This window comes from Falco cherrug, chromosome 4 (genome assembly GCF_023634085.1).
Source record: "Falco cherrug isolate bFalChe1 chromosome 4, bFalChe1.pri, whole genome shotgun sequence".
In the NCBI taxonomy this organism is placed as follows: Eukaryota; Metazoa; Chordata; class Aves; order Falconiformes; family Falconidae; genus Falco; species Falco cherrug.
Window position 1 is genome coordinate 98,063,933 of NC_073700.1, and position 26,274 is coordinate 98,090,206.

The 26,274-nt window shown below is 39.7% G+C and overlaps 1 protein-coding gene across 11 annotated transcripts in view; it reads left to right on the plus strand.

The window, feature by feature from the left end:
* TRAK1 (trafficking kinesin protein 1) overlaps positions 1-25,887 on the plus strand; it is a 140,725-nt gene extending 114,838 nt beyond the window's left edge. For 8 of the 11 annotated variants that reach the window (XM_055707006.1, XM_055707010.1, XM_055707014.1 and 5 more), the window contains 6 exons: positions 989-1,065; positions 3,073-3,309; positions 4,268-4,584; positions 8,945-9,274; positions 17,980-18,082; positions 22,899-25,887. In XM_055707006.1, coding sequence (XP_055562981.1) covers positions 989-1,065; positions 3,073-3,309; positions 4,268-4,584; positions 8,945-9,274; positions 17,980-18,082; positions 22,899-23,697 — 1,863 coding nt within the window. In that variant the 3' untranslated portion in view covers positions 23,698-25,887. The remainder of the gene's footprint in view (positions 1-988; positions 1,066-3,072; positions 3,310-4,267; positions 4,585-8,944; positions 9,275-17,979; positions 18,083-22,898) is intronic. The other 3 variants (XM_055707008.1, XM_055707016.1, XM_055707017.1) reach the window with 1 other exon arrangement.
* Positions 25,888-26,274: the final 387 nt, after the last annotated feature.

Consider the following 26,274-nt stretch of genomic DNA (forward strand, 5'->3'; position numbering starts at 1 on the left):
AATGTCTAAGTAAGTTCAGTGGCTGGCTCTGCTTGCCTGTGTATCTCTAGAGTAATTCCATTACTTCTGAGGGCAATGATACCAGTGAAGTTTCTTTTGAGTTACATTAATGTAATCAAGCAGCAGAATCTGGCTGTCCTTGTCTTTAGCCATGACTTGTCTTATTGCTGAGGAAGAACACAAATTATATTTGTACCCAGAAGAAGTAAATAGTCAACAAAGGCTTAGCTTGCCTTTTGGTGTTCCCTTCTGAGACTGAACAGGCAATTTCAAGTGCAGCCATTTAGTAATACAAGTCGTACTTGCACAAATAAAGTTGAAAGCTGCAAAAGGTATGTTTGTGCTGAGATAGGCTTACGTGTTTTGTATAAAAATGATTTTCAAGTGTTGAAGCATGGGACCAAAGATCGTTTGGATTTATGAATGTTTGACTCTTAGGCGCTGCACTTAACTAACTACATTTAGACAGTAAAACTTACTGACCAGCAATGGAAAATTGATAGCCTGTCATCTGTAACCCTGTGGGGGAAGCATATAATGCTTTATGCCAAGAACCATGTCTTTCTTGTGGGTAGGTAATATTGTGAAAGGGAAGAGTGTTTTCTGTTTATATTAAATGAAAACAAATCAAGCAGAACTTTATAAACAAAAGGTGAGCGTTATCGAGTAGGGAATTCAGTCTGGGAAGTTGGGGCACCTGAATTCTGTTGTTAACTGTGATGACTTTTTAGGATCTTTGACAGATGTTATATGTCTTCAGATGCGAAGTACTGTAGCAGTATAAGGCCAAGCCATAATTTGTCAGTAATTTAAATGTATACATTAGTCTTCCAGCTTTCTAGTAAATTTTAGTTTTTAAACCTTTCTCTTTTTTCTCCATGATGACACTTTATTAGTTATTATTTTATATAAGTAAACAATTATTTTCTGCAATGATAACCTATTAATACTATGATATTTGTTTTTCTTCTGTGCTTATTTTTAACAGGATTCTTTGGCAGCAGAGATAGAAGGGTCAATGAGGAAAGAACTGCATTTAGATGAACCCGACTCTCCTGACTTGGCGTACGACTGAAAAGAATTGGTTCCTAATTGATTGATTGTATCTGAAGTTAATTACCATTTGATGGGAAGGGAAAAAACAGGAAATAGTTGAGCTAGGAATTTAGAAAGAAATATTTCTGGCAGAATGTGAATGATAGAGAGAAAGGAAAATAAATTATCTGTTTATTGGGGTGATTATATTTTCTACTAAAGGTATCAAAGGAAAACACCTATATATAGATTTTACCTTGTCTTATGAACTTTCTGTCCTCATTTGTGAGTGCTGAGAATGAGGAAGGGTTTGTTTTCTTGTGTGTTACCATGCTAGGTGTCTTCAGTTAATGGTTAGGGGATGAGTTCAATTCCTTGGGTTATCTCCTCAGGTTTTGTAACAGAAGTTGCCAGGTAATTACTGATCTAATCAGTACAGTACAGGGAGAACATCAGTGCAGAAAGAGATTCAGTGGTTGGGTGCTTACATTGTGATGCCCATTACGCTTGTGCTGAAGTTCTCTTGAATTGAACAGGAGAGTGGTTTGAAACAAATTAAGTGCTTGTGACAGTCCAGAAGTTATAGATAGATACAGCCTTGGTGACACCAGTTGCACGTGTACTCCAGTAGGTTTATCTCACAGATTTGTACAAGGCATGGACTGGTTAATTTGAAATAAGTTAATCCTGTTTAGAGAGTCTTAGAGAAAGAGTTTACGAAGAAAGGACACTCAGGGAAGGTACAGTAGCCACTTTCCAGAAACCTAAGTATATTTACAAAAAGCTTGGCACATACTTAAACCTCCTCTGAGCATGAGCCAAGAATTGTAAATGAGGCTTTGACAGAGTGAAACGTTGTTTAGAAAAATTAAGATCAGAAAGATGTGTGTGCTCGAACCCCGTAGGATCTTTCTGTCCTTCCAGCATAATCTAACTTAAAGATAGTAACTTCTTTAGTATACAAAAGACTTGTATTGCTATGCATGTACCAAAGAAGAATATCTTTTTTTGGTTTCATGGCTTGTGTTGGTTTTTATTTATTTGTTCAGCAGTAGTAACTGTAACTTCTGTGGGACTGTTTATCAATAGGTGCTCTGAGATTCAGCCTCTAAAGGTATACAAGTATAGACTTGGAGCCTACACACAAAGATTGCAACTGTTGAACACTCATGGACAGAAGGAAAGTAATTTGAATGACATTGAATAGCATAAGGTGTGCTGTCATTGTTATGCCCTGTTACCTTTAAGCTGGAAGGGATGCGTTGGTCTTGTGTTCAGCCATCATTAAACTGTAAAACAAAGTAGCAATGGCACTTCTGTAGCATGATGTAGGGCAAATTTAATTTTGTCAAGAAATTTCTGCTAAAGTGTCACCTGATCTTAATCTTGAAGCAGATGAACAATGTTTGTTATGATATCAGGACAATAGTGATAAAGAATGAACTGTAGAAGTAGGTAAAAAAATTAAGTTTCCAGCCTTGACAGCCTCTCTCTAGACTTTTGGTCCATTATATTTCCGATGGTTTTTGTTTCTAAGCGTTATTTAAGGGAGTTGGAAATTCATTCCAAAAAGAAAAGATACAAGACTTGCTTGCTTAGAGATCAGTAGAGTAATTTCAAATTCCCTTTTAAAATTGATTAGCCAGTTCATAGTTAAGAATTGAATGGAGATCAGTGTTGTTTTTGAAGAGCTCATTTCCACACGGTGGCTTTAAGATGTTTTTAGCTGATGTACTGAAATGCTCTTTCACTTAATTTTGTTATTAATATTTGAGAGGATATAATATATATATATATAAAAAATACACCATTCTCAAATGTTCTGTCTAAAATATTCTAGGATGATGGATTGAATGTAATGGCCAGACTGTAGCGAGTATGGGACCCTATGCATACTACTTTACAGAAACTATAAAGACAAGGTGGTTGGTGGAGCTGTGAATAGGAAGGGTCGTTAACAAACTGTTACCTGTTTCTCTGTTCCTTCTTAAGGTGAGAAGGCACTGTGTGATTATTAACTCTGTGTGTGTCTTACAGTCATCAGAAGCGGGTCTTCGAGACAGTGAGAAATGTCAACCAGGTTGTCAAGCAGAGATCCATGACTCCGTCACCAATGAATATCCCAGGCTCTAACCAGTCCTCTGCTATGAACTCAGTCATTTCTAGTTGCGTCAGCACTCCACGTTCCAGTTTCTATGGGGGAGACATCTCTAACATTATGATAGACAACAAGACCAATAGCATCATCTTAGAGACGGAATCCTCTGACAACGGGTCAGTGCAATAGCTCTGTACTTTGCTTTTGCTTTAATTCTGACATAAAGTGTTGCTATTTTCCTCTTTTTGTCTTACATTGTGCAGTTAACACGGTGATGTACATCTTCAAAAGTTACTTTGTTCTGTGCTTACAGTTGTTGAGCACTCAAGTTTGTTTAAAAAGGAAACTTTTTGAAAGTACTGTATATCAGTGTCTGTAACTAATGCCTGTTCTGAGATGCAGCATCATCAGATGATGTAAAACATAAATTTTTTGTCTTTGCAATTGTGGGTCAACTTTAATTATATTTTCAGTATTTTACATTTAATGCTAGGGAGTTCTGATCTAAGATGCAGCTACAGCTAATGCTTTTGATGCTATAAATAAATAAATGGCATGTAGGTTACCTAATACAAGAACTTATGAATGAAACTAATAAGAAACTTGCTATTCGAGCCATTTGTCTCTTCCCCCAGCACAGCTCCACACTATGCTGTGTATACCTTCCAGTAAAAACAACTTAATGTTTCAAAATAACAGATGTATTCACATAATATACCCTTGTGACTCATTACGGTATTCTTGTAACATAGGCCCTGTAAGATGTGGCCTGCTTATTTGAGTTTGTGTAAATGTAAGAGAGTGACAACAAGTAGACATCTCTCATCTCTTTGTAGGAAGAACCTCTTAAGTAAAGTGCAGCTCTTCCAACCAGGAGTTTCCAGGCAGGAACTAGGATTCCAAACAGTTTTAGTATGAAGGAGAAACAAAATATTGGTGTTTGCCTTTGAGCTCCTTGGATGAGTGGCAAGTTGTTCCCAGACATAGTAGTTTAAAGGTACTGCTGAATATCTCAAAACTGTCATGTGAAGTTTTTAAGCATCTCTAAGAATTATTTTTTTCTCCCTCCTCTCCCCGCTTTTTTTCTTTCTTTTTTTCTTTGTGTGTGTCTGTCCGTCCCCTGTTACATTTTAGAAATGAAGACAGGATGAAGAAGCCTGGAACTCCAGGGACCCCAGGCTCCAGTGACCTAGAGACTGCCCTTCGCAGGCTGTCCCTCAGGCGGGAGAATTACCTCTCGGAGCGAAAGTTCTTTGAAGAAGAGCAGGAAAGGAAGTTGCGGGAACTGGCAGAAAAGGGTGAACTCCATAGTGGCTCCGTTACCCCTACAGAGAGCATCATGTCGCTGGGAACTCACTCCAGATTTTCAGAATTCACTGGATATTCAGGAATGTCTATCAGCAGTCGCTCCTACCTGCCAGAAAAGCTTCAGATTGTGAAACCACTAGAAGGTGATAACAAAGGGCCTCGGCCTTTATCTGTTCTTCTTAGTGACTCTTTGTGGTCTCTTATCCATCACCAGAAAGCAGGAAATCTTTGTAATACATACTCTTTTTACTTTAGAGACAGTAATCCACGCTGTTGGTTTGAAATCTTCTAACTGCGACGTTTTTCCACAAGCCTTAAGAATGTTAGGAAACAATTCCAGCCAAGGCAGTAAAATAAATGTTACAGGCCACACGTGCATCAGCTCAGCAGTGCAGCTTTATGTCTGACCTGAACCTCAGTGTTGCAGTTTCATACTTAGAAAATGAAGGTGGTTGAGTATCTGAAATCTAAGCAGCCAAAAGTATTAGTTGATCATATCTCAGTTCTGCAAATAAGCACCTGGAAAGACCTTTGCCTAGTTCACGTAGTCCAGTAGGTCTGATAAGGCTATTTTTGTGATTAAAAATTACCTCTGGACTTTATTTGGCTGTTGTGAGTGGCCATACGTGAGCTTCTGTGGCTTTGGGTTTCATGTGTGAAATAGTTTGTTGGTTTGGGATTGTTTTTTTTAAGTCAAATTTCCTCCATATATTGTCACAGAAAAAGGCAAGATATAGGTAGATGGTAGTCAGGGCTAGAGCTTCATTGCAAAGTATGTTGCTGTAGTCTGTCTAACAAAGCTGACAGCTCATACAGTACCGTCTACTTGGCTTTCTTCAGTCCTTTCGGGTTGTTGCTGGAAGTTAGTTCAGTAAATTTCTTCAGGTTTTAAACAAAATGAAGCTGTTTTCCTTAGTACTTCACAGATACACTAGCCATGTAATTTAGCTTTGGTTTCTGTCTTTCTCACTCTTCTCCTTTAACAGAACTCGTGTTACATTACATTGTCTGTGTGTGTTTTAATTGCAAAAGTTCATTTTTTTCATCTTTTTAGAGCAGGTTTATTTCATCTATAAGGAACATTTAGCATGACATAAATTCAGAAGCAAAAATAATCCTTCCTATGTCCTGAAGAAAGTGATGTGCTGTATCTACTTGTTCAAATGAAACTATAGCCATAGCACACGAGTCCATACGGTTCAGCAGATTTTAGTAGTTTGTTTTCATGACTGCTTTTAAATGGTCATAAAAAATTTTTGTACCACATGAGGGAAGGGATGATCCAGCTCTGTTTCCGTTACTGGTTGCTACCACTGTAATAGGTTTCTGTCACCATCCCATTATATCTGCTTTTTTCTTTCAATAAACTCTTAAAGTCTTTATCATCTTTCTATCTGTCTGGGTTTTTTTTCCTGGTTTTGTTCATTGTTCTCACTGGGTCATTTTTTTCCTTAAAATTATTGCACCTTTTAAAGTACTTCTCGTGTTTGGTTTTAGATCTCATTTGTAGTATGTTTGTGTCTGCCTGTTTCATAAGTTTAATGTTTATCTTTTATTAAATACATGTTTAGGATGCTGTTCCTTGCTTCAACTTAGTTTCTTTCCTGAGAATTTTCCCTGTGATTTCCCCCGCACCCTCAACTTCACGGATACTTCCAGACTACTGGGGCACAGTAGTCTGCTGTTCCTGCAGATTGTTGCCTGTTGTGCCTTTGGGTTTTATTACTGTTTTCCTAGGGGTGCTTATGCTGTAAAATGGAAGAAATAAAAAGTTAGTTCTGTAATAAATGTAAGTTAATGGTTTCTACTCCTTTACAGCAATCTTAAATCCCACAGTAAAACAAATAGGGTGACAGAAGCACTAAGAAATGAATCTTATTCTGCACCTTTAAAAAAACCCCAAAACAACAACAAACCTACACTTTTAGTCAAATAGAATGATTGCTTGATGTGACTTGCTTTAGTGGGTCTTTTGTTTTGGTTTGTTTTTAAACTCTGCATCTACAGCTTGTTGTGCCATAAGCACAAAATAGCACTCCCTGTGTGCTGTAGGAAAGCTGGAGCCTTGGACTCATTGTATCTTCACCCACTTTACTGCGATTGTGGCAACAACGCACCGTGAATTTCAAAGCTTTCTCTGACCCCGGTAGCATGCATGCAATCATGCAGATACCAACAACAGAAAAACAGATTTAATTTACTGTGTTCATATTTTTGTGCTTATGTCATCTTCACTTCAGTTTGGCAGTTCCCACTCTTGCACACTAATTCCCTGATGCCAGCTTTTTCTGATAACGTAACTTACAAAATTATCTAGCCAGAGACTGGGACTGAATATAAGCGAAGGTGTTGTACTCCCCTCTTCATTTGACTTATTATTTTTTTTTTAACAATCATAAGGGAGTTAATAGCTGTTGCATTTGCATCAATTTTATGTGCAGCAAAGTTAAGGCTCCCTTACACACATTTTTATGAGATGAAAATTAAACTCTGATATCCTCCTTCTTGTGATGAAGCGTAGGCCACTTTGATTTCCAGTTTCCAAAATAAACTAATAACATGTAGTGTCAATAGAAGTGTTAAAGCTCAAAATGCAGATATTCTGGTGAATATCTTTCCATAGAAAAGATACAATATATTATCAATTAAATGTTTGTTCCCTGCAGAGTTTTTCTGAGTATAAGTTTTGGTGAGCCTAAAGGTGAAGAAGATTACGTCTTCAGAATGCATGTAGAAGTTAATTAGCAACAGGATTTTATACTTGCACGCAGTGCAGAAAGAAATTTTGATTTCAGTTCTTAAATTTTTAAGCGTGTTGTCATACAGCAAAGCTGTACTCCTTGCTTAAAGCTTGACAGTATCTGGCACTTCTCCACATTCTGGAATATTTCTTTTATATAGAAGGAAAAAAACCTGGACCTTTCTGGCAATTCAGAAATAAATACAATTTGTAGGGATGTCTCTTCCCTACAGTTACTTACTTTGGGATTGTAATGGTTTCTACTTCTTGAACCTCAAGGGTTCCAATCCTCTTTAGTCCCTCACAACTTACTCAAAATTCAAAAAGAACAAGAGAAAAAGAAAAGATAGGGTCATTATCCAAAGTAATCTAGCAGATTCATTTAAGCTGAGGTAAAAATTACAGATTTTGAAGAGTGAGGTAGGCTTAATCAAAATGCTTCTCATTCTAAAGAAGGACTTTTCCCTGTTTCTTGACAATAAGCTTCTTCTCATGCAATATCCTCATGTGAAACAGCAATTTTTCTCATCCGATGGGATTTTTTTTCTCATACAAAATAATGTATATTGGCCATCCCTTCTCTAGTTGTTACAGTGGTTTAGATTTTTACATATACCGTACAACAAATTGAACATTCTTGGTCTTTGAACACTGGTGAGATGTTTGTATGCCAGCTTGTTGAGTGAGTCAGTGTTGTGCTCTGGGGAGAGGGGACAGGAGCAAGACAGCAAAAACTGTTCTGATTCAAGCTAGCAGAGATGAGAACAAAGATGGTTTGATTATGCCATAGGACCTGGAATGTATAGTTTTAAGTTGCACATTACAACACAGCAGTGTTCGGTGGGCACATCGGAAAACGTAGGCCCTTGCGAGCAGTGTTTAGTCACTGCTTGAAGAGTTGGGTAAATCCTCCCCTGGTTTTATTTGGCCCATCTCAGTGGACATATCAATTTAACGTGATACATGGCTGTTTCTGACTCGTCTCCTTTTGAACGCTAAATACTGAATGCTTTTCTCTGTAAAATGCACCTCTTCCCTCACTCAAAACGCTTTTCTGCCAAAGAAGAAGCTACAGGTACAGTAGCATTTAGTTTTGTAGTAGTTGAGTTCCTATACCATAGGGGCTCAGATAAGGGCCATACAAAGGTTTAGACTTGATGTATAGGTCAGAGTTGTTACCTGCTTACAGATGCCTGAAGTTGATGTGGCTTTCCCAACGTATGGTAGAAATGTGCAGTTTATGTGACTACCACCCTGTTAGCCACCAGTAGTAAATTCTGATGTTTGCAGCACCTTTCTTGGTGTGAGCTTAATGTGGGAATATGTGGTATATGTTCCTCTTACAGCTTTCTGTGATAGTGCTCAGACCAACTGTTAAATACAACTTCTTTCCACTCCCGCTTAAGCCGGTGAATTTAGGAGGGTGCGAATACTGATGGGGAGGGAATGTGCATGCACACAAGTATGCCACATCTTACCACCAGACTTTGCCTAGCTACGTGCTGATGTGATCAGTTTGTTTCATGCTGATGTGGAAATGCTGAAGAGTGGATGAAGCAGTTTTGCCTTATAGCATGTCTTCCTAGAAAGAGTAAAGCCTAGAAACATTAAACCCAGAAACACATTAAGGGGTTGGGGCTCCCAGACCTTTGGTCTTCCGGATAAACAAAGTGGGATTTTCTGCCTTTTAGATCCTGGACTAATTACTGATTATTTTTTTTCTTTGTGTGTGTGTGTGTGTTGTCCTTCTGTTCCCTTTCAAGGTTCTGCCACTTTGCACCACTGGCAGCAGCTGGCTCAGCCTCACCTGGGTGGGATCCTGGACCCGAGGCCCGGGGTTGTCACTAAGGGCTTCAGGACTCTGGACCTGGACCTGGACGAAGTGTACTGCCTTAATGACTATGAGGAAGATGAGACAGGTGACATTTCTTACAAGGGCCTAACTACCTCGACGCCAGTTCAGCACACAGAGACCTCAGGTGAGAGGTCACAAGCACAAGTGACTGTTTCAGACAACAAGAATAACCCCCGCCAATCTCAGGCTTTCACAGAGGAGATGCAGGAGTCCACGACTGACGATGATGAGGGGTCTGGTGAGGGAAACTCATTAAGTCCAGTAAAACTGACATCTTTACAGGATTTTGATTACTGGGCCATTCTCGCATCTCTCCAGAACAGCATCCATAGTGTTGCTTTGTGTGTAACATCTGCGCGTTAATGCGTGCAGTAGTTAGAACATAACCATTCTAACATTGGCTCAAAAATCCTTTCCTTAATAGTCATTTAATTTGACTTTTTTTTTCAGTAACAGCATCTGTGGTCAATATTTTACTCTGTTTTGATAAGAGAAGGCTGCTAAAAGGAAGTGGTTGGCTCACAAACCTTTGTGTGGCACGTATGCAACTTGTATGTGTATTTAGTGCACTCTCTGCGGTGTATATAATGTATAGATGATATATATTTTGTATGCCTATAGTGCAGATATTCTTCTGACTGTTTGTAAGAGGTGCTGCCATGCTTTAGATTTTTGTATTTTGGGAAAAAAACAAAGACTAAATGATGACAAAAGGTGCATCTAAGTTGCCTTCGCTGAAACAAATGGAAGTGCCTTGAAAATCAAGCTAAGAAATTCTGCAGACTTAATTAAGTTACCTCAGATAGAGTTAACTGGTTTTAAACTCCCTTTGAGATAAAGAATTAAAAGGATGCTTTTATGCAGAGAATAATGACATTTCCCTCATTCCCTCTCCACCACACTATTAAATTCTGTCATTCCTATTTATACCGTATTGAGACTTAAACATTTTTAAGTGATGCAGTACTGCATGAGTTATTAGATAACTGATGTTAGTGATCTATTATTGCACGAGGTTACCAGTTCTCAGACTATAGATGTGTTTTGAGTTTGTGTGGTTTCTTTTTCTGTTGGTTTTTTTTTTTGGGGTGGACGGGTGTTTGTTTTGTTTTAATAAGCTATATAGGAGTTTAGTCTTCATTAAGATTTGCTACTGGTAAAGAATTATGTTTAGTCCAGAATCAGAAAACTACCAGAACTCCTTTTTCTTCAGACTTCTTGTTTTTACATAACTGCTTTAAATGAAGACACTTCCTTCCTGTTCTTTTTTCGCAATATGTAATAATTTATTATTTGGCTAATCTTTAGAAGACTAGATTGTCTCAGGGCTAGACAATAATATTTCTGTTGTTTTCATGAAGTGCCAGAGTATCCTCAGCTCTCACTGAAATGGCAGTTCAGTGCTTTCAGCTATTGAATGTAAGCTATTTTTTGCAGTCAGTTGTAGTAAGATTCAACCTAGAGTCATTTAGATTGGAAAAATACCCTTAAGTCCAACAATTAACCTAACGCTACCAAGTCCACCACTAAACCATGTTTGTGAGCACAACATCTACACGTCTTTTAAATACCTCCAGGGCTCAACCACCTCCCTGGGCAGCCTGTTCCAGTGCTTGAACATTCAAATCCTTCAACTTCCCTTTCCATTGGCAAAAAGTGTCTTATTCAATGAGATCTGTTGCCCAGGAATAATGATTATATTAATTTTTAATATTAATATGGAAAGAAATGATGCCTCTGCAGGACTTGTGTACAGTTTTGGGTATTGTCCAGGTTTTTATAATTTTAAAGTATGAATAACAGCAGCAAGAAAAGCTGGAGATCTAGGAAATATGAACTGAAATAAAGACTGAAATAACTGACATGTTTTAGGGTCTGCAGAATAAAAGATTTAAGAAAAGATATGATTAATTTTAAAATACATTGCTGCAGGGAGGAATGCAACAAGCAGTTCTTCATGTACTCGGAATACAATAATTGTGCAAAAAAGCTGTTTGGGTTACGCTGGGCAAATAATTTTCTAATTGTAAGACTATTCAACACAGAAACATGTCAAAAATTTGGAAGACATTTTCATAGACCATACATAAACGATATAGGTATCATTTAGTTCTTTAGGTTTTTTAAGAATGGATTAGTGAAAGATCTGTGGGTAATGATTTGGAATAGTTCTTTCTTTGGAGTAGAAAAATAAATGTAGTCCAGCGCTGTGATTACAAAGTGGCAAGAAAGACTAGTATTGCCCTCCACTTTCTTTCTCCATGATAATTTAAATACAGGTCACTGTTACTAACAGGTTATTCCCTTGTTACTGCTGACTTTGCCTGGGAAAACCCTCTCTCAGACAAGGCTTTTAAGCATATTCCCTACCTTATAAATTGGCAAAGCAGATAAAATCTATGAAATTGTCCTAGTAGTCTCATTTCATCTTATATTGTTTGTTGGGTAATTTTAATACATTACATGAACAGAGAAATCTGTCAAAATTAGTAACTTTGATCTACAGAATGAACAAATGCACTGAAAACTTTAATTTCCTAGTATTTATCCTTCCTTCAAATTGCCCAGCTGCTTAGGATTTAGGAGTATCCATGAGCCACCACATCATTATTGTTTGCATAGTTGCTGTATCTGCTTTTTGTTGAAGCAATTTGTCAGGTCGTGTACAAGGAGAAGACAACTGTGGATGTTTTCAGAGTAGGCACTTACTAATGTGGCACTGGCTTTCTTAGGTTCCACAAATCTGCCCGCTGAAGGATGCCTTTTGGGAGTAGGGATGTGTGCTTAGCTTATGAATGTATTTTGTATTTAAATAGCGTGCAGCCATTGCTTCTCTTGAAAAAACCTCCTCAGCATTCTTTCTTCCTCTCCCAGATTTCTGTGTAAGAAATGCAGTGCAGGTAGGGGTGTGTACGGATGTGTGGTTCCTTACAGTGCTGTCACAAGTGCAAGGTTATGACCTCATTGCTTGCATGATTTCAGCGGAGATGCCAGTTGGCAACATACGGACTAAGCACTTGCTAGAGAATGTGGAAGTAAAGTAAAAAAGAAAGGAGAAAATTATCTTCAATGCGTTCTTTAGTGGTAGTGCTTTTGCTTGTAATCCAGGATAGCTCTATTGTGGAAAAAAATCAGAGTTCAAGAAGTTTTTAAAAGCCAGAGGGTATTTCCCTACAGTTCCCATCAGCAGGTCATAGGGTGTGCCAGTCCAGAGCTACAGGTCTTCTAACCTGAGAGCAAGGTGTCTTTGGAAATACAGTGCCTACAAGGACCGTTCCCAGCAGGTGTAAGTCATTTTAGTCTTTTGCGTAGGTGTCTCTCATTATCAAATGATGTATGCTTTTACAGTTTGTGTCTTACCATTTTTGCACTGGAGATTTTCTCTAGCAGAGTGCTATGAGGTCTTATTTTTACTGCCATTTTGCAGGCATGCAGAGTACTGCTTGAGATGAGCCCCGAGAGAGGTCATTTTAACATCCAGGCTCAGGAGAGCAAGTGCTGCTAGTAGTGCCAAAGGTGTCTTGTAGCCAGAATAAATGTATTTGGAACAGAGTATCAGTTGTTTCTTGGTGAGTGCTGGACAGAGTCAGAAATCATTCTGACTAAATAAGAAAAAGTTATGTTCTTTGAATTTTCCTGTCCCTTTATTGAAACCTGTAATATCCATTGATGTATAAAATAACTTCCTTACCGTACATGCAAATTGTATCCCAACTGTGGCACTGAACATTTCAGGAGAAATTAACGCACATGTAATTTATGATCTGCAGTTGGTCTGATGAAGCTACAAATGGCGTGTGGGCTAGAGTAACTTTATGGAGCATTGTAAATTCTAGAATCACAGTTCTAGCCTAATACCCAGGAATAGGTTGAAATTTCTATGTCATTTGTATAGACTCTCAGCATAATTGGAATGGTATAGAAGTTACAGGATGCAGCAATGTTAAAACCATCTAGAACAAGTGATTTTTGCAGCACAAATTTTGAATAACCTCAATATATTTTTTTTATTATTATTCTTTGAGAGAAACTGTATATTATAAAACTGTGGAGTCTGTTTCAGAGGAAGGGGTGGTTGTGTGGTGTGTGTGGTGGTGTTAATTCATTGCCTTTCAGGTTTCCCTTAAACAAAAAACCCCAAGCCATTCAAAGCACTTAATAATGACATGAATGTTCTCTTTTTGAGGTTGGAAGGGCTACACTTGGTTCAGTGTGTGCTTAACTGCATGCTAGTATTGGGTGCATGAACCCAAGCTGGTCTTCCAGTACTTGTGTTTGTAAGTTCCACTAACTGATTGCTTTACAGGATCAGCCCTCTTGTACTTCGTGTGTAGACCTTAACCATGACATGGACTCCTTTCTAAATAGATGCCTAAAATCACAAAAACATATCATTAATGTCTTATGTTTGAGTTGGTGTTAGCAGGATTACTATACATATTTCTAAGAGGTTACCATTGTACAGAAAAGCAATAAATCTGTTAACTCTTAGAACGAAGGTATTGATGCATATTTAAATATATTTTATTTTCAAATGGCATGAATATTTCACAGTAATTATTTCTTTGAAAAAAGTCTGTCAGCAGTTGCTATGTGTGCTGTTAAAATGCTAGAATTTTAATTTGTCGATCCTAGCCTGCATAAACTCATGTTGAAGCCACATTAAATACTTCAAAGTCTTCTTACATCTGTGCTCTGTGGTTATATGCATATGAGAAGGAGAACTCAGCCAGAAGAAAGCTAAGAAAATCCTGTCCAAAGAATACTCACCTTTGTTCAACTTTTCATCTTTTGCTGTTTCCAAAGGCAAAAGAAATGGAAAGTTTGGAAATGCATATGTTCAGAAAATAATTTTAGTGTTGATTGTTTAAGAAAGGTAACAGGAGTAACGCTTCTGGCATAGATGTATGGATTCTTGGAGGTTTTCAGCATTCATGGTTACCCCTGAAGGCAGTGTTTTCTGAAGGACATCTGAAGGCACTTAAATGCCTTTAGGGGAGCACCATGCTCACATTTTACAGCTGGTGTGTTTATCACCCATCTCTGTGTTGTTGTAGCAGTTAACCTGGGCATCAGCTCCAGTATTCCCTATATCCTCCCTGTTCTGTCCTCAGCCAGGAGTTTTCAGTACAGGTAGCACTGGGTATCAGAATTCTCACCTTTAGTCACCCAGAGGGAATGAATGCTGCTAAATTTAGAAAGTGCATGCAGCAGTTCTCCTGTGGATCCTAATGAGGTTTTGTGACCTAGTTTTCAGGAATTTCACCTTGCCCAAGAATGGAGTTGGTGGCATAGACTGGCAGAAGTGAAGTCCGTAGCTTGTATTCTGAGTGGGAATGAGGCAGAAAGTGCCTCTTCATGGTCCTTCATTATCCTCTTCCAAAGCAGGCAGAGTTGTTTGTGGTTGGTTGTTTTTTTCCGATTCAGCAATAAAAAATAAAACTTCTAATGCTTTAAAATACCATCTGCTGCTGTAAGGACTCCCCAACCTGGTTGTCGTTCCATCCCTGGCTCACCAGCCTGTGGTAAAGAGATGCCCAAATTCCACTATGCGCCCTGCTGAAAGAGCAGGGAGCCAGGTTTCCTCCTTTTGTTAAAACATGAAAGAAAAAAAAAATCCAAAACCCAGAGTGTTTTGCTTCAGAGTTGGACTAAAACGTTACCTTTGTGCCAGTCTGGATCAGGTCATACTCTGAAGATTTCTGATATTTTTTTTTTAAAGTTAATTTTTTAATCACTCTGTATTTGCCAGAAGAGTTGTTTATATAAAATGCAAAGATTTACTGCCCACTGTGAGCTCGCTGCCTCCTTGCTATTCATCTAGCATAACAGTGAATTTGAGTTTGTAACCAACGGCACAAAAGTTAATGCTGGTTCAGTATAGCTACCTTTTAGAGATCTTTCTCAAACTTAATTTGTCTTGACACCTTTTTGTGGCTGGGGCAGGCTATTGGTTTACCAGCTGTAACTTTGGTACCTTTCTCTGCACGTGCTGGTTGAAAATCAGATTAATGGGTCTTTTGAGAGTTCCCTCAGCAGAAGACCGTATCCTAAACTCATCTGTTTGTTGTTTGCATCTAGCAGAATGGCCCGTCATCTGGAGTACTGAGGCGGGATCTGAAACAGCTCAGAGCTGTATAAGATCAGCTTTGTGTTCTGAGTGGGGAAAGCTCTGTTGTACCAGAGGATGGAGCTCTCTGCAGTCAGTTTGACTAGTACCTGCCTTTTTTTGCAGTATTTTAAAAGGTGTTTTTACAGCAGTGTTTGTGCTTACGGTAGAGTGTCTTTCAGCTGTAATGTTTTGTGTTTTTTCCAAAATGCCTAAGAATTGTTTGAGAAAGCTTAATAAGGTAAGAATCATTAATTACTGAGAGAGAAAACATGATCTAGCAGCAATCTGAGGTTTAGTTTGAATTTTAATTTAGGGGGAAAATGCTCAGACAGTTTAGCCTATGGTTTCCCGAAGGATGAAATTACATGATGTTTTTGTAAATTCTGTTAAACACTGAATTATGTACAGATTCTTTTTTGTACAGATAGGAAGCCTTGTTGTTAACCTACTAGTGCTTTAAAGAGGGTGTAAATAAAACATTCGATTTCAGACAGTCACATGGAGCAGATGTTTATATTTAAAACAATACTTTGCTGTATGTACATGTGAAGATAGTCTCTCTTACTGTAAACTTCTGTATTACTTCCTCAAAAACTGATACCAACTCAGGAGATGGCCATTCTTATGTAAAATGGCTAGGTTAGGAATGAATGGTTTTGGTTTTATTTTATAAACTTTGTTCATTTACAGCAACAGGTTCTCAATCTTTGTATTGTGTCCAAAGGATGGAAAATACTACAGCAATGTGATACACCCCGTTGTTGACTGATGGAGGATGAAGCTGGTACAGGACTTTCTTAGTGGTATTTGAGGGTGGAATACATCCTTGGAAATTGATAAAATTTTTTGTATAATTTCAATTTTTCCTCTGGTTACTCAGTGATTGCTCTACTTTTAGCAGCCTTCTCCTATCTCTGACTCATTAATAGCAATGAGTCTTGCTTTTGCTAATGCAGCTATGTATCTTCAGCGTGCCTGTTTCCAATCTGAGGGGATGCCCAATGGGTATAACAAATGGGGAAAATGCACTTAATGTATTACGGCTACATGCTTTGGGTTGAGCTTGCAAACTTGAACAGGCATTGCTTTATTCTGTTCTCTATTCATCATCCAGGGATAATGGCTTTGTTTCTACTTGATTTATGTTGAAGTCCTTTGTTTTCTCCAAATAACCGATTTTTTTCATGTCTAGTTATTTGAGCTCTTTCTCCAGATTTTCTTTTAACTCTCTACAATATGGAGAGAATCATGATTGCTAGGCTGTGCTCCCTTGTAATAGCTTTTATAGTACTCACACTAATCTCTAAAGCAACTGGATTCCTGAAGCATCATAGTTACCATCTCTGGAGGTGAAGTAGAGCTTGTTGTTATGCTGTGCTAACATTTGAGTGTGCTAACATGACACTCCAGTGGGTTTTTAGAAAGATCCTTCTTTAACATACAGCAGTATGTTCCAGCGCTAACTAGAAGTTACCTCACGCTGTATGCTTAGCCACTTCTGCTTCCACTGTTCACACTCCCCATGCGCTGCCCTTCACACACTGCTTTTATGTGTTCTTAAAGGACTACCTAACTGCACACACTATTTTGGAGCTGTGATACTTTGTATATGAAAAAGGGAACACAGCCACAATTAAGACTTGCCTTGCTTCTGCTAAGCTTCTCTGGAAGTTCAGAATGGTGTCTGGTCTAGCTGGTTGTTCCGTCTGTCCTTTGCAATGTGTTGAATAGTTGTGTACTGTGGTATTAAAATGTGGCTTAATCAGGGAATGGCTCAGAGGGTTGGGTAGGATGAAGGGGAGGGAGCTACAACACGGGTTTTTATTGTGCATGTCTTTTGACCACTGCTAAGTTTGGTTACTAAGTAAGACAACCTATGCAATCATGATATCTTTGATGTAATACTTAACGGGGTGTTTTTCAACCAGCTTTTCAGATGCATGGCTTTTAAATTTTGTAGCTATTTTGCAATGGCCACAGCTGCATTATATAGCAGGTTCATATGTCCGCAGCGGTATCTCTACTACGAAGAAAGAAATTGGCCTCAGTCCTTATTTTTTTCAAATTGAGCTGTATTGCTGCTTTTGCAAATTACTGGTACACTGACGGAGTGGCATTTTTACAGCAGCATTAGTGGGGAAAATTATTTACTACACTGTTTACAAATATTCAAAAACTGCTATATAGTGCAGTAGAGGACATACATTCTTAAAGAATCTGAACACATGCACAAGAGAAGTGTCACAGATGTACAGTAGTGGATCCAAACAACTGCCCCTTTCCTTGCTGTGGATATGAAAAGTCAGAGACAGAGAAACAATAACATGTGTCAGTCCTTTCCCCGCCCCAGCAATCTGTATTCCTGTAGTATTAGCAAGCTGGATCCATTACTGAGAAGTGATGGGGATACCTTGTTGTGGATCGATCTAAAAGCTGAAATGCACAAGCATTCAGAGTATCTTTGCCCTCTTGAGCTGATACTAGAAAATGCTGCTTGTGATTTCCCACTGATGCAAGTTGCTAGTTTAGATGAGGACTAGCATTTCAGGCACTGCTTTGCCTAAATGTGGTTTGAGCAAGACTTACATGCAGTGTTAGTGATCATGGGCAAGTTTCAGCAGACACTTTTAGTTAGCACTGGCCTTGGAGTTCTAGATGCGTTTCGAACAAGTGTCTGTTAGAACGCTGTAGCACTTGTGTATTTCACTTTCCTTGCATTGATCCCATCTCTGGTACCTCATCACTTTTTGCATCTGTCTTATCAGCACACAGAAGTTTGGTTTTCCCTTTTTCTGTGTAAAATGCAAAGAATTTGCTTTTTTTTAATTTAGTACCTCATCCTGGGAAGTGCATGTCACAAACCAACTCCACCTTCACCTTCACCACCTGCCGCATTCTGCACCCTTCTGATGAACTCACACGAGTCACACCAAGGTAAGGGTTTCCTGTGGTGGCAAAGCATTTAGCTCTGTCAGAGTTTTCCCTCTAAACAAATGCAAAGTAATGGCATAAGCAAAAGCATTAGCTGCATTGGTGAATTGCAATACACCCCTAAATTTTTCCTCCCAATTTGAGCTACCTCATCCTGATTTTCTTTGAGAGGCATGTGTATTGTTTTAGAAGGCCAGTCAAAATACCTTAAATTTTGTTGTCTCTAGTTAAAATATTGCAGGATCAGACCTAACTAAATTGGCTTCCAGTATCCAAACCTGACTACTCTTGATCCCAGACTAGTCGTAGTGTTCATGTGTGAATACGCAGAATGTGGTCTCTGACAAAAAAAATGAGAGATTTTACCAGGGAGGAAAAATCTAAACATTTGGCCCAGAAGAACAAAACATGCGCAGGTAAAGAAATCCAGGGAGTACATGAGGAGTGGACGAGGAAACATGCCTTAATCAAAACCAGGAGCCATCTACTTTGTTTGTTGGTGTAATTGTTGGAAATTAGTTCAGAGTTGCCAAACTGAAACTAATGGAATTGGCTTAATAATAGCAACTGCCATGTATAGGCAGTACATGCCAATAGATGGGAATTCTTTAGCCTTATGGAAGTGAAGATCTGAGAACTGTTTGGGGTGAGTAAATTTCGTACTTAAAAGGGAACTTTCCTTCCTTAGCAAATCAGTATTTAAAGAATGTTTTTTCTGTTTAGAAGGAAAATGCCTCATTGCTTTCTCGGCCCCTTCCAGCTCCTGTGCCGGAGTGTGCCATTATGTAGGTCCCCTTTCAGAGATGATGTGTCCAGACTTGTTGAGATGTGAGGTTGGTGGCAACTGCCTAAAAATAAGGTGGACACCTGAAAAGTAAGGGTATTAAATACAAAAGCCTGCAAGGTGGAAAGGAAATGGGTGATGATTAAATTTAACTTTTCTGCTTCCTTTTTGGCAATAAGTTAGTTAATTGTGGCCTGGCTGGTTTTTCTTTACGCTCTTCTGTCTTCCTCTCCCCTCAACGCCGTTACTGAAGAGATCCTTTTATATGGCTGCAGTTCTATTTTGATTTTCTTGTCATTGTCGAATTGCTATTAATTGTGGTCGTAGTAACCTCCTTGATTATGTTGGTTACTAAATCTAACAAATCAGCCATAACTGACAGCTACATTCGGTACGTTTTCAGCTGCCTTAGTTAAGCCAAAGTTCATCATTCATTCAGGAGGAAGAAGAGCACAACGTGATGTTTTCAGCAGACATGTCTAAGGAGCTGGTCCTTACCAACTATAAACGATTCTTCGCAGGTCATGTGAGGAGGACGAGGAAACTGCATTATGTCTCGTTATGCTGGGAGGAGGTATAGGGCAGAGACTGTGACTCAGCGTGGCAGGGGGTGAGCAACACTGCCAGCAGTGTCTGTGTTGGCAGGGTCACGTACAAGGAATGCTAGTGTGTGTGGCACCAGCTAACCCAAAGAGTTTGGATATTTACCTACCTGGTTGCACTTTAACCTAGCCTCTAACCCAGGTGACACTCTAACCTGACTAAATGTCATCTAGCTGAATGAGGTGCTTATTTATTTGTTTCTTTTCTCAGTCTAACTCTGAAACTGTCCCTGGTCTGACTTGCTGAGGCCAGTTTGAGTCTCTTTCTGTGGTTGTGTCCAGGTTGCTCTGCAGTGTTGGTCAGTTTGATGGGGAAAATATTTCCTTGTTAAAGCAATACCAAAATGAGCAAACAAAAAAAGCAACACAACGTAACAGCCGCTTTCTTTCAGGGATGTCTTGGTTTTTTTGTTGCACTGTAGTGTGTCCTGTGCTGAAAAATTAGTGGAAATACTAATGTAAATATCTGTGCAGCTGAAATCTGGAGCTGGAGGGAATGAAGCTGTTGGACTTGTTAACTCGCTGGAGTGCTGTAGTTTTCATTTTCTGACTGGGACATCTTGGAGGCCTGATAATTAACACTGCTTATGTCTGGGTTTCCAGAAGGTACTTGGTCCTACCCTGTAGAAAGTCAGTTCATGCAGTTAAGCTCGCTTTCTCTTTCTTTTCCTTCCCTCACACTGTTCAAGACTTGCGTCCTTCTGTGTTCGGCCAGTGTGGGAGATGCACTACGGTGGCTGTCACTGCTCTGTAGTTCTGCCATGAACTGGAATCAGAGCTATGAAGGTCCAGCTTCAATCAGTGCTTAAAGAGAACTGTGAACTGCCTTCTCCTTTCCCCTCAGCCTTGCCCACAGCGCGGGTGTGCTCCCTAGCTGTGCTGCCAGGGGTGGTCCTCCCCTGCCACTGGTTCCATCCAGGCAGGACGAAGGGGACACAAGGAGAGCTTGCCTTTGCAAGAAGACCAATTTTGGAGCCACTCAGCAAGGCTGCTTTTCAAATTACGCTGCTCTTCATACTAGTTTTCTCAAACATGTTTCACAGTTTACAGGGAGGAGTATAGGGGATTCCTCTTGTTGAATCGCAACTGCAGGATAAAAATCCTTCGGCAGTTTCACTTGCTTACCGTAGAAGCTGGTACAGTTGCAAGTCACTGTGGAGATGATGTTGGTCACATCCTATTTAGCCATGGAAAGAAGACATGACTTGAGACTTTACAGCAGCAGGCTAATATTTTCTTAATTAAAGAGTGCCTTAAAGATACTAAAGTACTGCTGATTTTTAGAAGATCACTGGACTAGAGTTTGTACTGCTATGTTAACTTGTGTCACCTGGTCACTGTATAACGTTAAATGTTCTAAGCTCATCAGAAACTGTGGCTTAAAGCAAAACATTCCAGGGTGTCTAACCTGACATGCACAGTAGCATTGGGTGCACGGAGTTCATTAATGTAAGGTGAAATGAGACCTCAAATTCCAGTTAAGATAATATCTAGGCCTCTTTGTCCCTATGGACAAAAATAATGCAACTCATTCATTGGCCTGAGTCTTCTCTGCGCCTGGAAATCCAACCAGACTGTCTTAATGTGGCTGTCTGATGCATTTCTTGGTACAGAAAACCCTACCTAAAGCTGTGTGTTATAACTGAGCCAATCCAACAGCATGGCTCTGCTGAAAAGGGAAGATCCTGCTCTTTCCTGTTCCTTCCCCTCCTAGCTGCTTGGTTTTCCCACTCTTTTGCACTGGCGTTGGTTTTTATCTGCCTCTTGGCTGAGTGTCTTCTGCTTGCTAACCTGGCAAGATGAAGGGGAAGATTGCCGCCTTTGAACTGTGGTGAGCTCTCAGGTCAGTGAATTCTGTTAGCATCAAGTGTTGCGTTGTTCAAGACCCTTTAAATGCCATTAGAGGGGATGAGTCCATGCCTAGGAAATACCACCATGGGATTCAGTTTTGTGTGTGTGTGTGTACACGTGGCAAAAACCATCATTTGAGCATGGTTAGAAAAAGTTGGAAAGCTGGTTTTTTTAAAAGTGTGTGGAACCCTTGGGATTCTCTCAAATAGACACAAATTTGGAATGTAATGTCATGGATGTCCCACTGCCTTGTTTCTGGAATAACTGAGTACACCATGCCTTACTTGATGAATGGTGTACCTTGGACTGCCATAAATTTTGAGTGGGGTTATCCATAGGTAAACATACAGTGGCTAGCCCGATCTATTAGAAACAAGTTTTTTAAGGGTGGCACTGCAGTGCCAGTAACACAGAAACCTCGCTGTCCATGAGATCTCGTACTGTGGCCCAAAGTGTTTGGCATGTCTCCTTTGTGTTGGTAATTCTTTGGAAATAGGTGGTGCATTGAGTATGTGTTCGTTCTGATGGTCAGCTTTTGGGGAGAAAACAATGCACCAGAAGGAATGCTATTTGATGTGCCTCAAGAAATCTCAACCCCTAGCATAACTAGCAGTAGCGTGCTTAAGGAAAGAAAATGCTGTAAGATCACACTAAACATAAATGTGTGGTACCAGCCTCTCGTTCTAAGTGTGCAGAGTGTTGCCCATTTAGTATTGTCCACTGCCTGTACATGGTTTATTTTGAGAAGAACTAACTGGAATAGGGGATCAACTTAGCAATGTTTCAAGCTATAGAAATTAACGTTCTACCAAATTAACAGTAGAATGGCTCTTTGTCATGCTTGGTTTGCTGCTGAGTTGTCAGTTATCTACTGGCCAGTTGACAACCAAGAGTTTGACTGGTTTTTTTCCTCATGGCTTTTGCTGATTATTCACAGTTGTGCATCTCCATCAAAAGTCAGATCCCCCATCGCTTACCCCTTTAATGAAAGCAAATTGAACAAAAGAAGGGAAGAAAGGTTTGACCTTACAGAAGTGCATGTTGGTTGCAATGTCAACTTCCAACAGCTTTGCTACAGATGCTTCTGTAGCAAATGCATTCCCCTTCTCCTTTGCCACTCTCTGCTGTGACCCAGCAGTACTAGAAGGACTAGCAGTTCTGTGTGCTTAGAAATGACACTAAAAAGTAAATCTGTCTTGCTTATATGGTTGGTCCCTCCATTTCCTTGTCTCATGGAAGCAACTAGGGGTAGTGACAGCCAGGAGATATATATCTGGAGATAAATACTGAAGGTGTTGGTCGTGGACCTGTCAATTTGATAGGTTATCAGAAGAAATATGGTGATGGGTGTTGGGGAATGCATTAATTCCATGAGACTAGGTGGTGAGGTAGGCAAAGTGGAGAGATGTGTTTTGTAAGAGACAATGGTTTTGTGCTTAACACATTGGTGAAGAGCTGGGAACTGTCAGTTTCCTGCCCTCTTGAAGTGGATAACAGGCCCAGCTCGGGGTTAAAAACCTTGCTTGCAGTAAATTTTAATTCCCTAGTGGAGAGAATAACTTGACTGCTCCTTTGCTTTCAGCCTTAACGCAGCACCTACTCCAGCTTGTGGCAGCATTAGCAATTTGAAAGGCACCCCGGTGGCTACTCCCTGTACTCCTCGGCGTCTGAGTTTGGCAGAATCCTTCACTAACCTCCGGGAATCCACAACGACGATGAGCACGTCTCTGGGGCTGGTGTGGCTGCTGAAGGAAAGAGGCATCTCGGCAGCAGTGTACAACCCACAGAGCTGGGACAGAGCCAGCAAGGGCACCCTTCTGAGCACATACCCCCCTAAAATGGCCATCATTCCTTCCACTCCACCAAACTCACCTATGCAGACACCTTCTTCTTCCCCTCCATCTTTTGAGTTCAAGTGCACCAGCCCACCTTACGACAACTTCTTGGCTTCGAAGCCTGCTAGTTCGATCTTGAAGGAGGTGAGGAATAAAAAGAACATCAGGAACAGTGAGAGTCAGACTGACGTGTCTGTTTCCAACCTTAATCTCGTGGACAAGGTCAAGAGGTTCGGTATCACCAAAGTTGTGAGTTCAGGGCAAGCGTCAGTTCCTCCTTTAACTGATGACCAGGGACCTCTTCTCTGTGGGGCACAAGGACCAGTGAGGGCCCTTGTTCCTGGAGGCCTGGCATCCGATGGTCTCCCATTGGGCTGCCCTGCCGTGACCAGTGCCATCGGGGGCATCCAGCTGAACACTGGCATCCGAAGGAATCGGAGCTTCCCCACCATGGTGGGTTCCAGCATGCAGATGAAAGGCCCAACGTCTCTCACTTCGGGGATCCTCATGGGAACCAAGCTCCCGAAGCAAACTAGCTTACGATGAAGGACTTTATTTTTACAGCTAGTCTTTTTAAAGAAAAATAGTCAGATTCTTTCTCCGATCTTATTTTCCTTTTCCCACCACCCCTTCATTGCCTCTTGAGTTGGACAAATCAACTTCGTGCCTAATGGGAGAAATGTGTAAACTTTGTATAAAATGTGTAAATATGTACCAGATCTATTGTAACTAATTGGATTATTTTGCTGTTCAATTGAGTGCAAAAGGCTCTACGTTATGATTGCTGTATTAAGGTTATCTTGCTAACTTTTTGAAAAAGTGTTTTGGTTGGTTTGGGTTTTTTTTTTTTTTAAGATGCACTGAGAAAAAAAACAAAAGAGCAAAACCAACAAAAAATAACTTGACTAGGAAAACGTGAATTCTGTAGCTAGCCTGACTTGAGTCAAAGGTGCATGGGAAGCTATTGAATGTGATATGTGAGACCTCGCATTACATCACTTGAAGTACGGGAGCATCTGTGCTTTGTTAAATACTGAAAAAAAAAAAAAAAAAAGCACTCAGTTTAACATGTGTTAGTTTTAATTTTGCTTCTGTAGATGAGCTGATCTGAATTACTGGAGTGCCTGGCTATTATGCCTGAATGGATGATTATTTTTTCCCCCCCCTGTTCTGTATTCTCCCTCCCAAGATTACAAACTTGAATTAATACTGTGTTGAGGTCAGCAGGCCTACTGGGTACCTGGAATACTGACATATTCCTGCTACCACTGTTTCATTTGGCACACTTACACTCTGTGACTTTTTTTTTGGTTTTGTTTTTGTTTTTCAATGCTGCACTGGATTGTGGAAGGGAAAATGCTTTACTGTGTGTTGCTGTCACTGAAACATGCTTTGTCAGTGCCCCCAAAGAAAACAGTTTTCACAACTCATGAGGTCAACGTGGCAGTGACTTCCTAGAAGTCAAAGTTGCAGAACAGACTGACAGATAAGAATGTTATAAAAGAACATGTAGCAAAACCAGTATTAGGAAAAGGTGCGTCCTTGAAACTTTAGAAGAGAACCACAAAAAACATTTAGTAATGGAACGGTACAAGCTGGAAAGAGCAACTTGCAGTCCTCACGCTGGCCTTCAGGTTTCATGCGTGTTGAGGACCATGGTCTTGTAAGCGGGGTGAGAATATTCCCCACCCATTTTGCTTTCTGTTTCCAGAGAAGCCTTTTCATCCAAAGTTGGACCTTGGCATAGGTAAAACTATGGGAAATGCTTTATTTCACAGTGGTTTTAAAATGAAAAATCACCTCCCAATACCAAACGTACAACCCCCTGCTTTTTCAGAGAGGAAACGAAAGACCTAACACAACCTTTAGTTACAGCCAGGCGATCTTAACTTATATTGCAATTTTTTTGCCTGTTTCTCCCAAACTTCTGCTGGGTGCTTATAGAAAGAATTGAAATATCTTGGATTGGAACAGACTGGGGGGAGCTTGTTTCTAAAGCTGAGCTGAGACTTTTTTTTTTTTTTGGAGGGGGAAGATGGAGAGGAGCAAAAAAGGGGAGAGCTTAACATCCACTTTCCTTGCACTTCTTGTGGCATCTAAATCAAGCTCCCTGTTTGTTACCATTATCACACTACACGTAATTGCCGTGAATTGCCGTTTGTACCAGACTGTTACTAAATCATTAGCACTGATAATTTCTTGTATAAATGAAACTGTCTTTTAGTCTTTGTGACAAGAGATAGGTGGGTGGGTTGTTTTTTTCTGAATGAAGTAGTTATTGCAGTAGCGCTATGGACACTAAGGATATTTTTTTGAGAGAAAAAAACACATCGGTTGGTTACTGCATGTGTTTGAAGACTTCTATTTATTCTATGAACTTACAATGTTTTAGTAAAATGTCATCAGCTCTCTTTGCTGTTGTATGTGTGCACATATTGCAAGTAAACTTAAGTATCTTTTTATTTGAATGTATCTTAAAACAGTAGATAGAATAACAGTTGATTCTGAAAAAAGAATTATGGACTTAATGGACCATTTTATATACCCAGAGGAAGAAAGCAATACCATATGGGAACTTAAAGTGTAGAAGTTAATCATGCAATCGGGAAGTATTATTTAGCCTTTAAATAAGCAGTAGGAGCTGTCCACCCACCGGAGAAAGCAATTGTAACACATCAGACTGATAAAATCTAAATTTTTCTTCACTAATATCAATAAAATAACAGAAAAGTTAAATTGTTGTGTATTGTTCAGCTTTGTTTTCCTCTTCTTTTAGGGTGACAAATCTTCCACCTTGATCCCTTGCTTTCATCTCTCAGCCAAAGCAAAATAGGAGGCCATCACCAGGTCTAGTTTTAAAATTCTTAGACACAGAAGCGGTTGAAAAGTCTTGAGATTTCAAGATTGCTGGAACTAGGTAAAACTTGGGTCAAAACAAAAAATACAGAAGTGAATGCAGGTTTTTGTGTTCCAAGAAAGAATTGGATGTTGTGTCATTTGTCTATTTTGAGCGGGAGAGGGGTGTGAATTCTTCTGTCTAATATGATGCAAAATCTGTAGTGATAAAATGTGGAAGTACAAGAGTAAGGAGGAAACATCCTCTGTTTTCCAACAGAGACAGAA